The sequence below is a fragment of the Meleagris gallopavo genome, chromosome 2 (assembly GCF_905368555.1).
Source record: "Meleagris gallopavo chromosome 2, MGAL_WU_HG_1.1, whole genome shotgun sequence".
In the NCBI taxonomy this organism is placed as follows: domain Eukaryota; kingdom Metazoa; phylum Chordata; class Aves; order Galliformes; family Phasianidae; genus Meleagris; species Meleagris gallopavo.
Window position 1 is genome coordinate 92,780,954 of NC_139405.1, and position 14,921 is coordinate 92,795,874.

General features: G+C 35.8%; 1 protein-coding gene across 1 annotated transcript in view; it reads right to left on the minus strand.

Moving 5' to 3' along the window:
- Positions 1 to 14,921, minus strand: part of EIPR1 (EARP complex and GARP complex interacting protein 1) — a 63,538-nt gene that overhangs the window by 17,561 nt on the left and 31,056 nt on the right. The window contains exons 4-5 of the mRNA XM_085217969.1: positions 9,171 to 9,327; positions 66 to 165 (exon numbers count right to left, since the gene is read on the minus strand). Of these exons, the coding sequence (XP_085074095.1) occupies positions 66 to 165; positions 9,171 to 9,327 (257 nt within the window). The remainder of the gene's footprint in view (positions 1 to 65; positions 166 to 9,170; positions 9,328 to 14,921) is intronic.

Genomic DNA, 14,921 nt, shown 5'->3' on the forward strand with positions numbered 1-14,921 from the left:
TTGGTGAGTACTGTTCATGCTACATTCAAGTATATTATCGTTTCTTAAAAAAATAAAATGCTTACCACAGCTTTGGCTGAACTTTCCTGCAAATCCCACAGTAATATGTTGTTATCAGCCAGAGAAATTATCTTTTTACCATCTCCCATTGGTTCCCACATAACACTGTAAAACAAAATAATAATAAAGTAATACAATTAAAAACAAAAAAAATCAAGCATTAGAGCCAATTAGAATCTGAACTGGAAAGACATTTTAATTTTGTGGATCCAATCAGTTTCAACACCTAAATGATTTTAACAATTGTTCCCTTCAGCTGAAACTGGCTCATATTTTAAACAGCAAAACCTGCAACTTTTACACATCATAGATTGCAGTGTCCTTTACTTAGACTGCATGATACAAAATAAGGTTTTATTATGGAATTTTTGTCTGCTCTAGAATATGCATCCTTCCCTTTTTCTCTTGAGAGATCTTTGATCAAAATTTGTCTGGAAAAGGAATGTCATCCAGCTTCCTTAGATGCTAGCCTACCTGTAAGAGTTTTTGGAAATCCATACTTCATTTGCTATCTGTCCCACATACTGATTCATGAAAAATGATTTTGTCATTGTAACACAAATCACTTTGCATACACACAGAGAACAAAACAAAGGGTTTGACATGCACTTAATACAAGTAATTTAGCTCGAAACCATGAAGTGCACCAAAGATCCTAAACAGTAGAGCGCTGATGCAAACCTCTTGCATTTTGAGGCTGTCATCACAGTTCTAACACACATCTTTGTGCTATACATGAAGGAACGGAAGTAATCATTAGTCCTCTATTTCAAGCTATGAGAAGCAGCATGCTCTGCCAGTGGGTACAGGAAGTACAGCTAAGTACATACACAAAAACTAACATTTTGCTGGAGATAACAGAAAGGCTAAAAGGATACTACTTGTCATTTGATGAGAACAGGCTTTTGTACTCAATAATTCTAGAAGCTGAGCAAAAGACAGAGATCACAACTGATATCAGTAAAGAATATCATGGAGAAACTTTCTCCAATCTCTGAATAACTTAAGGTTTTGGTCTAACAGCGTTTGACATGCTGTTCTCTAGAGCACACATGAAGAAAAACTACTGATAAGTTTCAAGAGATCACTAGAATATCATTAGACATAAATTTTCTTGCCTAACTTCTTGCATGAATCAGGTCAGTCTTTGGATTGAAAAGATGGTACAGGGTTGCACGAGTAGATGCACTCATAGATAAGCAAGCCCGAGATGAGACAGCCACTGGCTACATTCCTAGCTTGGCACTTAATACGGGAGCATTCATAGTGTAATCTCCAAATCTGTATCACTTCTACCTTTCTAAGACCTGGGTGGCTCCAGATCCAAACCATGGGATTCCATCCAAGCTTAAAATACAAAATAATAGCAAAGAAAATAGCAAAGAACAAGAAACGGAAAGAAGTGATACACAACCTCAGTCACAACCTCAGCTATGATTTTCCACTCAAAATTCTCTGTTTCTTCTGCAAACAGTTTCATTACTTCTAATGCAATATTTTTAGTGATACAAGTATTTGGATTTACAGACAGATGAATGGAACAATGAAGAAGAGCCAGACTGAGGAGACAGAACCATGCAAAAAAAAAAAAAAAAAAGAGTTTTGGAATTATCAATTTTAAAAGACATCAAAATCATCATTTTGAATGAATAGCTAAGAAATCTTCAAGATTCTAATAATTATTATTTTTAGTTATACCTTCCCTCCTTTCCCCCCATTTCTCTTGTATATTGCTGGAAGTATTACACTAGTATTTGGTGTCATTATATGTAGATATTCTTTCAATTAAACACAATAAAATTAGATTTCACCAATTAACTCTTCAAGAGTTCTTCTAGCCAGAGATCAATATTCTTGATGCCTGTTGACATATTTGCTTCTTTCCTACACTGACCACTCAGTCTTCAGTTATAAAAACTATAGTGAAAGCAGTTTCTTTGATGTTTTCAAAGGTGGGAAGAAATTTCACATCTCTGTGTGTCATTGAGCTTCAAGGTAAAGAATTTTTATAGTTGAATAGTGTGCTAATTAGAGCCAATTATAATCCAGCTGACATTCCTTAGAATGAAAAGGTCTCCGCACAAACACTGTCCTTGTAAGATCCCCATTCCACTCTTATTTAATTTATCAGTTATGAAAGTTCATTGTTTTAGGAGTGTGGTTGCAGTGATCATTCACATTTTATAATTTAAGTGATTATTCTAATGACTCTTCATAACATGTTCAGATGTACTAAGCATTAATGACTGCTTGTTAAACACATGAAATAACAAGGAAAAGGGGAAAAAACACTCTGAAAAAAAATAATTTACTTTCAAAACAACATATATATTCTAAATTTTTTTGTTAACTATTTTTTGACACAGCAGAAGTGGTAATAATCTTTAAAAAAGAAAAGAGATAAACCAGGCAATACCATTTTCCTGAATGTGATAACAGCTGCTGATGCTTACAGTTTTCGGAAATGGACAGATACTTGTAAAAATCATAGCTGCCACTCAGAAATTGAGTGCCAACTTCACCACCACTCTTTAGAGACTCTATAAGCAGCAGACAAGGAATTATGTGTGTTTTCTTTTACCTTGTTTCGTTATCATCTAATACCTGATGCTTCAGATTAGCTTTTAGCTAGTAGTTTTTGGTTTAAATAAATTTAAAGATTAAAATTAAATCCTGCAGATTTATGTACCTTTTCTGGTTAAGACACTGCTAAGGAGGATGAAAAAGTTAAAGGTTCATTTGAACTAGACCCCAAGACACCTATCTTGTACTTCACTCTGGTTCCAAAAATTACATTTGGAAAAACATAATTGTTGCACAAACGAATGCAAGAGTGTTTTAATGACATAGGAAATACATACTCTAAACTGTCAACTTTCCCCTTGAGTCATCAAAACATTGATGACCCCAGAAGACTTTTTAAAAAGGAAAGGCAGAGTGACACCAAGCTGAGTGGTGCTGTTGACACGTTAGAAGGAAGGGATGCCATTGAGAGTGACCTCGACAGGCCGTAAAGGTGGACCCAGATGACCCAAATGAGGTTCAAAACAGCAAAGTGCAAAGTGCACTTGGGCTGGAGGAATCCCAGGAATCCATACAGACTGGAAGGAGCAGTCCTTGAGAGCAGCCTTGCAGAGAAGGACCTGGGGGTCCTGATGAATGAAAAGCTTAACATCAGCCAGCAGTGTGCTCTTGCAGCTCGGAAGGCAAATGGTATCCTGGGTTCGATCAGAAGAGGGGTGGTCAGCAGGGACAGGGAGCTGATTGTCCCCCTCTACTCTGCTCTTGTGAGGCACCATCTGGAGTACTGCATCCAAGTGTGTAGCCCCAGTACAAGAAAGACAGATGTTGGAGAGGGTCCAGAGGAGGGCCACAAAGATGATCAGGGACTGCAGCACCTCCCCTATGAAGACAGGCTGAGGGAGCTGGGCTTGTTCAGCCTGGGGAAAAGAAGGCCATGGGGTGACCTCACTGCAGCATTTCAATACCTAAAGGGAGCCTACAAACAGGAGGGGAATCAACTCTCTGAAAAGGTCAGTAACAGCAGGACAAGGGGAAATAGTTTTAAGTTGAGAGAGGGAAGATTTAGGTTGGATGTCAGAGGGAAATTCTTTACAGAGAGAGTGGTGAGGTGCTGGAACAGGCTGCCCAGAGAGGTTGTGGATGCTCCATCCCTGGAAGTGTTCAAGGCCAGACTGGATGGGGCCCTGGGCAGCCTGGTCTGGTATCTTATGGGGAGGCTGGTGGCCCTGCCTGTGGCAGGGGACTTGGAGATTCATGATCCTTGAGGTCCCTTCTAATCCTGGCCATTCTGTGATTCTGTGAGTGCAAAATAATGAAGGGTTGGCCTCAGTGTCCGCATTTGTCTCACTGCATGTCCATTTAAGCAGGTGCACAATTAGACAAGTTTATAGCAAGAAAAAGAACTGACTGGCCTCTCCTCAATAAGACTCACACTTTCAACACTGAGTAGATATTTATGAAAAAAATAAAGACAGTCTGAATTCCAGAAGTTCACAATCTAACAGGAAGCATGGTAGTGAATTTGTTGCATGAAATCAATATACAGGAATCATTTTAATCTACTTTGTAAAAAAAAAAAAAAAAATTAACATTAAAATAATATTAAATTTCTACTGAACTGTTTGCAATTGGAAGTGATGATCAAAAATGAGCACCACTATAGCTGATTAACAATCTCAAGTTTCCATGTAGACAATGTGTGCATTACATGACAAATTAGTACATTTTAATGTTAATAAAGCTTAAAAAAAGCAATGAAAAATTGAGTAAACTGATTATAGAGATTGTATATATGAGCTAAACTGATCAAAGCTGTCATGAACAATTACAGATATGAATCAACATCTCCAGTCAGTAGCTTGACCGGTTTACCTATGTCTTGCATTTACTGGTAGAAATAAAACAGAACCAGCCTATGCAACAATTTATGAAACATTCAACAGCAAGATCTCCTCTCAGTGGAAAGGAAGCAGGGACTAACAGTTTTCAGACTGAAGACATTAGGTAGCCATACTCTACTGCATTCATTTTTCAGCAATAAAATACACAAGCTCTACACAAGGACAGTTCTTGTGGAGTACGGTAAGAACTCTTACTGAAGAGCTTACAGTTCTTCAGGTTGCAGTAACTTGAGAGATATAACCTAAGAGATTTTAGTGCTGAGAATAGCTAAATAAAAAAACTTTATAAAAAGTATCATCTTTCTTTCAGTTGAGTAAAGTCTCAACTTATTCAGCAGTTAAGCTAGGGAAAATGACAGCAAAAACTGAAATGGAAGAACTATTTTCAAAGCTAAGAAGGAAAAGTGAAATAGTACTATACACACTCAGTGTTTTAGCGTAACAATATTTCTATACTACTTTCCCTACCTTCCATGACTTACAAACCTACGGTAAACAAACTGCAAAGACTTCAACAAAACTTTATTTCATTTAGATCACGTGAAATCTACTGAATTAATCACAAGTGGTAAAAACTTAACTGAATACATCTCACAAGCTCTACATGCCATACTTCATGAGCTTATTGTATTTCCCCCAGCGTTCACTATCAGATCTCGTTTTCATTATGATTTCCTGTGCTCTACCAGACTAGAGCCAAATCCTGATTAAAAACCAATGTTATAAACTGGACACACAACGTTATTTCAGTAGCCAGTTAATGAATTACAATTATTCCCTAGTATACATTACTACAAAAATAGCTTAGTGTTTTAAACTTGTATAGTCATAATGACTGAAAATTAACTAAAAAAAAAAAAATCAAAGGGATGAAAGAGACTTCTGGGTTATCAATTCTTCTACTAGTTCTGGCCACATTTTAGAAGATGTGAGAGGTGGAGAATGAGATGATGAATACAAGAAAAAAAAAAAAACTTTCCACCATTTCAATTGATGTATATTTTATGGATTTATTTACAATAAAAGATAATTAAAGACTCAAGAGAGCAAATCCTGTAAACAATTAAGGAAGAAAGGAAAAAGTAATAGAATGAAGTTAAAGCTTTTGCTGTTTTAGAAAGGGACAGAATAAAATGGAGAGAACAATAAAGAAAAGCAGCTCAGCTTTAAGTTACATCCTCGGGGAAATCTCTTATCATACAGAATGTTTTAAAAAAAATCCATATACTTCAATGCTGTTAACACCAGTGGTGGGTGATACAGTATATAAGCATGTGTAATCAAACAGTTGTGGAACAGCTATTCTAACAGGCTGACAATTATTTGAAACTGCCTGTAATTATCAGCTGCACTGACATGCAGCTCCTGATAGCTCTCATTTGTTTTTGTATTATGTTAGGAAATGAAAGACCTATGACACAAACAATTACTATCTACTAGGCAACTACTTAAAAAAAAGAGTCTGAAAAACAGTATTATATATCCTATACCATTTGACTGGCACTCCTGGTACTCATCAAACCTCTCCCATATATTGGAAGGAGCTCTTTTCTCACAATTATATTTCTGGTACAGTGACATATGAAGTATTAAAATGAAGTTTTTACTTCAAAAGAAACAATACTTAAAAAAACAAAAACGCGATCCTCCTAAAAGAAGCATTACTTCCAAGTTTCAATTTATCAGATACAGATCACTGAATTGTTTTGGACACTTTTTTGTAATGAAATAAATAGTAAGGTAGAATTTTAATATATAGATCCTGATTGCTAACAAAGTTGCACACTACAGAAGAATTAATGTTACCAATATGACAGCAATGCAAGTGTTACCTGAGTACAGCCTGACAGTGTTAAAGTAATTAAACCCCCAATTTCCCTTTTCTTTGTACATATTTCTGATTCTCTTACTTGGCTTCTTTTTTTCTTCCAAAAGAAAATAAGTAAAACACTTCTGAATCTCATTTCTTGATCATACCCATTTGTCTTCAGGGCATCATATACAAATATGCATAACTTGCATCAGGTGATGGTGCTCATTAATGGAACAACAAAATTGGAGCTGTAATGTGGTGTCTTAAGTAAACTCGCACTCAAGCTGAAAAGAATGCTATTGCAAATTTGGACCTTTACAATAAACCAGTTTTAATGAGGCTGCTCTGTACTGTGCAATCACACACATAAAGAAAAGATGGTACTTGTCAATACTTTACTTGCAGACTTAAAAAAAATTATGAGAATGCTCACTTATAGCTTTCTCTTCTGTGAATTCAAAAATTTAGTTCAATGTTTCAATGACAGACATCTCCAAGTTCTTGAAACAGAGACTTCACAGAAGAAAATAATTTCCTATCTTTCAGATTTGATCAAATTTGCAAGTCTATATTTAGGATTTATTGAGTGGGACACAAAAATCCAACTTCAGTACGTAGAAAAAGCTTAATGATGTTACTGGCTTTACCTACATTACATATGTATAATATGTTATATATATTTGCAAATTATGCATTTTCCTAATGTATTCATCCCTTTTCAAATTTCTATAGCAACTGACAGTTGTTTGCTACTTAACTGAATTTTTCATTCCTCCTCTTTCAGGCCTCCCATGGTTAAGCTTTCATTTTACTTATTTCTGTAATTTCTGTTCATTTTCCCTTTATGACTGCATCTATGTTGTCCATATGATGATCTGACCTCAACAGTACCAACTAAGATGCATGCAGGTATGTAACCTAATAAGAAAAGCACTCTGTCACTGTGTTAAAGAGTAGAGATGAGATACAAACATTAAGTGAAATTTTAACAAACTATATACACAGAAATTTTGCAATATTAAAGTGATAGAGGTAAGACAGATCTATAGAGATTAACAATGAAGTCTGAATATAAAATGAGAATCCAGAGAATACTGAACAAATGTAATGGAGTTGTGCCTTGAAGAAAACCTACACAGATAATGGGTAGCAAATATTTGTAAGCATTAATACTGAAAAAAAAAAAAAAAAAACCCAAACAGTCACAAGACAGGAGACAAAACTGCTCATGAACTTATTACCAACTATAGCAGATTTCTTGTCTTTAAAGAAATCCACATCCTGATATAAAGCATTATGTGCCTTTCCATCCTTCTCTTCTGATGAAACAGAAAGAGAGAAATAGATTTTAGAAAATTCAAAAGACAAAACAAATTTTAAGGGGCAAAATGTGAAGATAAAAGAAAAAAACAAACTTCTCAGTGTTCCCAACTATATTGGAAACTAATTATCAGAATCTTTCAACAATAAAGAATGGAATTGCTTATCAAAGTGTTAGAAAGAAAATTATTCATATTAAAATGAGCAAGGCACCGAAGTTGCTATCATGAAAGAAATTTAAGATCAACTAAATTGAGATTTTGGCATAAAGTAGCCTTAACAATGTATACTTGAATGCATTGTGACCAACCTTTTCTAAAGAACCTAAAAAATATTACCTTCTATCTACCTCTTTTTTGATGATGAAATTTCAGTTCCAATCTATAAACAGAGTTGTAGAACTGCGAGCAAAAATGTACATCATCATTAAAAATCAACTGATCTAGCTATCATTTCTAAATTCTACATTTTTTTTCCTACTGTTTAATGAAATTTTCACATAACCAGATTTTGAAAAGGAACTGAGTCTGATTTTAACTATTCTTCCCTTTTGATACAATTTAAAATTACTCTTACATGTATGTATCTAAGTATAATAAGATTACGATGGATATATCTCACACATCAGGTGTCCGAATTCAAACACAAGAAGCCCCTTCCACTCCTTTAGGACACTTACAACTGATCCAACATTGATGCTGCCTTATCCTTGCCTAATTTCAGATCAAAAATGTAAATTAAATGCAACAAGAATCTACTATCTTATTCCAGTCTGCTTAAAATTCTCTTAAAATTGTGAAAGGGACTGTGCAACTCACACAATCAACTTCACTCTATCAAGAGACGAACAGGAATTCCTGAGATCACTACAGACCACGTTCTCATAATTTCAACTTTTCTTGCCAGTGGAAGATGGCCATGTTGTCCCACAAACAAAAAAATACCGCAGTTGGTAAAATATGAACCAAACGCGTTAATGTGTTTGTTCAGGAAGCAGCTGGAACATGTCACATACCTACAAAGCAAAGGACTTGCTAATATGCAATGGATATTTCAAAGAACAGAAAGGGAAACAAACCTCTGTAATTCCCTCTCCAATACTGCAGCTCTCCTTGTCTTTTCTTAGGCCACAGAAAAGAGTAGTTAAACAAGAATCAAATAATACAATGAATTCTTATCCCTGCTAAAAGTTACATACAATTATGCCAAATCAGTCTTCATTTTACAGTACTTACTCAACTGACACAATGTCAAATTTATATGCCATAAAGACAATGAAGTGCTAAGTACTATACCTTTGCACTTTGTTTTAGATGAGTGCAAGTAGGGAGAAGCACATTAGAACTGTACAGGATGATACTCCATATGTGATTGCAGGACTACAATGAATGCTTTTTTATCTATAGGACAAAAATCCAATTTGTACTTATTCTTTAAAGACTATGATTTTAAAACATACAGCATAGCTTCTACAAAATACGTCTGCACAAAACTAACAGCACAGGTCTTTCCTGTAGGCTTTTACTAGGACTATAAAATATGCAGAATCCTACCAGGCCATATTGCCATGGGCTGTGTTGTCAAGGTGACAGAGTAGCTCCAGGGTTTGAGTGTTGCTTGATGAATCATCAGGGGATTCATGACTGCCTGATTCCAATTCCTTCGGCATCCTCCAAACAGCAGCACATGTCACGACTTTACTGTCTGAAGCTAAGCAATAGAGAATAATGTCAACAGATCATCGTATGGGAGACATATTTTGTATACAGTGCACTGACATTTACACAAATCTATAAGCAATGCAGTTTTTTAAACCTGCTGTTTAAAAAATTTTTAAAGATTTTAAGTGGAATGGAAAGTACGCAAAATATGGTACAGTCAGACCTCAAGCTAGTAGCCAAGTTACTGCAAAACTCATAATTAGCATGCATGCAATCCAGCTTTCCCTGTTTGAAAAGTAAAGTCAGCGCTCATGAAAACATAAATGTTTTTAAAGGCCATTTTTCCAAGTTTCAATCCCCATAATGATGTTAATGAAAAAGACCCACAATTTACATTACTTGAGCCCTTAACAATAACAATTGAGACAGTTTTACTATTTTCCTTTCAAGAGCAATCTTCAGTTTAACCTATTGCATTATTCCATATCCTTTGCTACTAATAAGTTTATTACAAAACTTCAGTATCCCACCCAACTACGCTCCTCTAACTCTAGTGAACAAAAGCATCTTCCAGAAGTTAAACAGAACTCAGATGTGTATAGCAAAATAGCTTCTTTCTCATATGTTGTGATAACTGTAATCAAGGGGAACAAATACCATATGGTCTGTGCACATACAGTATTGCCCACCACCCAAAAATAATCAGAATTTGCATCAGTGCAGAACGTGAGGAGACCAGAACAGCACTGAACATGTCCACATTGTAACAGCTTCTGGTCCAGGGTTCAAAGCAGAAGAATGTCTGCTGCAGCAGGAACAAAGAAACCAGTTATAGTGATACTGGGGAGTGAAAGCTTTGGGTGTCACCACCTACTGGAAGATGTGTTCAATACAAAGTCCCGAGGATGAGAAGTAATCAGGCAATATCATAAGCCTCTCTCATCTTGAAATGCTGATTTTAGTCTAAAGTACCTGATTAAAGACCCATGAACAGATGTGACCAACTTAGAGGTATGTTTATTTTGGAACAACTCTAACGAGAGCGTTTTCAAGACAGAGGATGGTAAATCAGATAAAGGCTTTCTCAGGCTCAGTGTCATTCCAACAGAAATGTCTCCACTACCACAGTGACCAGTTTGGATATTATATACACAAAATAGCCACCCTCACAACAAACAACAAGATGAAAAACAATGCCCATTTCTGATAGAGAAAAACAAGGGTAAGAGAAGAACTTAAAGGCACAGAATTCAGAATGCACGAGCACAGAGTATTTGACAAAAAGCACTAAATATGAAATGCAATTGTCTAACTGTTTTACTGTAATTGGAAGTTGCATACAAGTTGAATACAGTGTCAAGAGGCCACACCATTATCTAAAGATAAATAAGGGATAATCCCTTATTTATTAGCACAGAATTGAGCTTTTAATAATTATAGTGCATGCTAAACAGCTATTTCCAAACCATTTGAGGGAAATCCTTCACTTTAAATCAATGTGCCACTGAAAGATGAGGAAGCAACAGCAGATGGCTACATTTCCTAGCAAAGGGCAAGTCAATGCACAGCATGCCTTACACTCTATACAAATAATAAATAACCTGAACAGAATGCACAAAGTAGTTTGAGAAATTAAGATTTATTGAATGCTCTGCCTAGATAGTCAATATATGACAGAATGTTAAAGAACACAGCAAAGAAGTTTCTGGTGGATTAGAATTACCAAAAGGTCTGTATCAAGGATATAAAGCCTTAGCTTTTCTGCTATCACCATAACCTATGCAAAGAACCACAACACCAATCGTGAAAAGTTAACAGAACATTTCAGAAGCCATCTTTGCTCTCAGATGGCACAATGAGTTTAAGGAAGCCTTGAAATGTCATTTTAACTTTCCAAAACATAAACATTTTGGCATTGTGGTGGTACATTCTTATGAGAAAGGATAACAATAGTATTAATAATAGTAATAATAAAGGTGTAGAGTGTCATGCATAATCAGATTTCCATGTTAGAAATCTAAAAACAAGTAAACAAGCAGCATTTTGAAGACTGGTTGAAGCTGAAGAAAATATAGTGAAGTCTCCCCGAATTCTGATGTAACTTGGACTCTTTTAACACTGATGCTTTGAAAATTTGTTAAAATCCACCAAGCAGAAATGGATCTGCTTGAAGTTTTCATGTATGTAGTGATTATATAAAATTTCATATATACATATTTTTTTCAAATTGCACACACCTACAGATGCTTTTAAGAAGCAAGTAAAAGTGTACTTCGATATTTTAGGCAGAAAACATTTCCTTGAGCAGTAGAAAAAAGTTATCAAGTTTCTATATCTTGCAGGACATACCATTCCTTGGTCTCGGGGAAATACCGTGCTTTCTGGAAAGCTGCTCTGATGCTATCATGTACATCAGATGCCATTTGCCTTTCCAAAATGGAAGAGAATACTCTACTTTTGAAATACGATTTAACTGTACTAGATTTAATAACGGTCACAACTTTCTAGGAGTTATGGAAGTTGTCTTTCATAATTCAATTTCTATCATAAAAAATTCCTTAAGAACTACATTAGCATACATCTCTTAAATACAGTTTTACCTATTAGACTTCCTACAGATCTCAACAGCATAGCAGTCATTTATTCTTCCTCACAATTGTTATCTTTTTCTGCCCATATTTAGAGAAGTAGAAATAAAAAACCCACATATTTTTTAATTACTATCAAGAAAGATTAGTGGTCTAATCATCAATTATTTTCTCTAAGGACAGAAAGAAAATTAACATCAGAAACCCCAAATTTTCTCCTACATTATGTCACCCTACTAAAAACTTGGTTCTTACCTATAACCTCTCATATTATTTCCCTAAAACTAGTAAGAAAGCCATATGAATGAATGGAATATTTAAATGACAGTGCCGGTTACCTGTCAAAAAATAAAAACAAAAAGATATTTTGTCTTTTGATTAAGTCATGCGTATGTACCTTAAAGCTATTCATACAGTTGGAAACTACTTTTCCTATGTTACCTCACATTTAAACTAGAATTTTTATTACACAGCACCAATGCAGAAAATAATTGACAAGCTAGTGCATTAAGCAAGTTGTTAGTGGGTTTAACTAAGCATTAAGTAACCATTAAGTTATACGTTCATAAAGCATAAGTTAAAGTTTTGCAGAAGAGAATCCTGTGGTACTCCTAAAAAGCTGTCCAAAAGAGTGATCAAAGATTAAGACAACGAATTCTTAGACTGCTGTCACTTTTGTTCCTTATCATTCAAGAAAAGTCCCTTGCCTAATTCACTGTGCACCTTCGGTATACCTCTCAGTAGTTATGGCTGGAGTTAGACACACTTTTCCAACAGCAACAACTCCCTGTTAAGCATTGCTTCCTCACACTCATTAACACGACCTCCTGCACTGAGGCCGCCATACTCACAGATCTGCCAGAGTGACTATACACAGTTCCTTCTACCTAGTTCTGTTAAAATGATCCAAGCTTAAAAAGAAAGCAGGCAAGAAGTCAGGAATAAGCAAATAGTCCCATATTTTGACAGAACTGAGATAGAAAAAAAAACTGCACACATAGTTGATCTGGTAGCTCTGAGGGTGCAGGAACAACCTGCAGGAAATAAACTTCAGCAAGTTTGTCCAAAGCCTGAGAGTCACAGAGCTCACAGCCTTCTTCAGATCCCTACTTTGCAAGTTAAGCAAGTGAGAAAACCCTCTGCATACAGAGTGTGCAATTTGAAAAGGTCACAACTTGGTCAAATCAATACCAATTTTCACTACAGCACTTGAAAGAGCTTCACAAGGAGGGCTACTTCCATGACAATTTTCAGATTTCCACTACTAGCAGTTTCAACACTGAAAGAGACATTGTAGATAGGTTAAACATCCTGCTTATCTACCTATCTCCAAACAGTGCTCCCCTTAGAAATTTGTTCCTGCTTAATCACCTCTGAGAGAGAAAATAAGCCCCTCAAAAAAAAAAAAAAACTGATAGGTAAAATTATCAGGAAGCTACTAATGGCAGTACAAAAAGAAGCACACATTTAATCTCAACTACAAGTACTTGTTACTCCCTTATAGAATTATGTCACATACAGCAGATCAATTCACTGAATCACGGCTAGCTGGACTGCAGTAATCGTCTGACATTCCTCAACAACTATGCAATCATTTCAAGACTAGAAGATAAAAGAAGAAAGCAAATGTAGGAACACAGACTGCTGATTCCAGATGTGATGCATTTGCTTATGACACTAAAGTCAGTCCCACTCTTGCAAAAATTTCAACTTCTGCATATATTCAGATTTTTAAGCCAGAAGGAATTGTCTAAGCTCTTTAAACAACCCTTGACTTTGATTCAGCAATTTCTAGAGACTGCCATAATCAAAGAAGTGAGCCATATCAGGTCTCCAGATTCAAAAGTCATTCCAAAAATTTTTTTTACAAACATTTATTCAGGAAATTCCATAGCCTGGGAAACCACAAAAATTCAACTGAACATCAGGTGCAATCACAAAAGTCCATTTACAGAGACTTCTTCAAAAATATAATTTATTCTATAAATTTAATAAATAGCCACTTTAGAAAAGATAATTTGCAAAACCCCAGTAAAAGCGCTAAGAAATCAATTGATATCCAGATTACTGACACAGTAAATAAGAATAAATGCAGAAGGAAGAGATGCAGTCTCTGTAATCACCACAGACAGTAAGCAGTCTCAATTAGACCTCTATTTGTTTTTGTATTACTGAGTACAAAAAGCCATACTTTTACACAGAATCACTGGGAGTTGGAAGGGACTTTTAAAGGCCATCTAGTCAAACTCCCCTGCAATGAAGAGAGACACCTACAGCTAGATCAGGTTGCTCAGAGTCTTTCCAGCTGGACTCTGAACGTCTCCACAGACAGAGCATCCACCACATCTCTAGAGAGCTTGCTTCAGTGCTTATTATAAAAAGAAATTCTTTGTATCTAATCTAAATCTCCCATCTCCTCATCTTATCAAAACAGACTGATAGTCTCCTTTCTAAGAGTCTCCTTTCTTACAGCCGCTCTTTAGATACCAAAAGGCTGCACTCAGGTCTCTCCGGAGCCTTCTCTTCTCCAGGTTGAACAGCCCCAGCCTTTTCAGCCGGTCCTCACAGAGGAAGTGTTCCACTCCTTGGGTCATTTTTGTGGTCAATCTCTGGATGTACTCCAACAGGTCTGTGTATCTCCTGTATTGAGGACATCACATCTGATACATTACCCCCAGGTGAGGCCTCACCAGAGCAGAGTAGAATGAAATGTAGATGAGAGATACCAGAGGTGTAAATGATTTTGCAGTCAGAAGCAATCCAACAACATTACTGTTTTCTCAAACTTTATTCCTTCACTCAAACTCTCCCTCCCCATGTTGATTTTAGATAGGGACAAAAAAAATTCCACTTAGGAGTTTTTAACAGTCTAAAGGTCTAAGGTTTAACAGGAGAAAAAAAAAAAAAAAAAAACTAAAAATCCACCTGAAACTACTATGTCTATGGAAACACTTTCATTAGTCAAATATTACTAAAACAAAGACAAAGCAGAAGAACAAAAAGAACACATGCAATGTATAAAAAAAAAGACAAATCATCTTTATAAGAATGGATG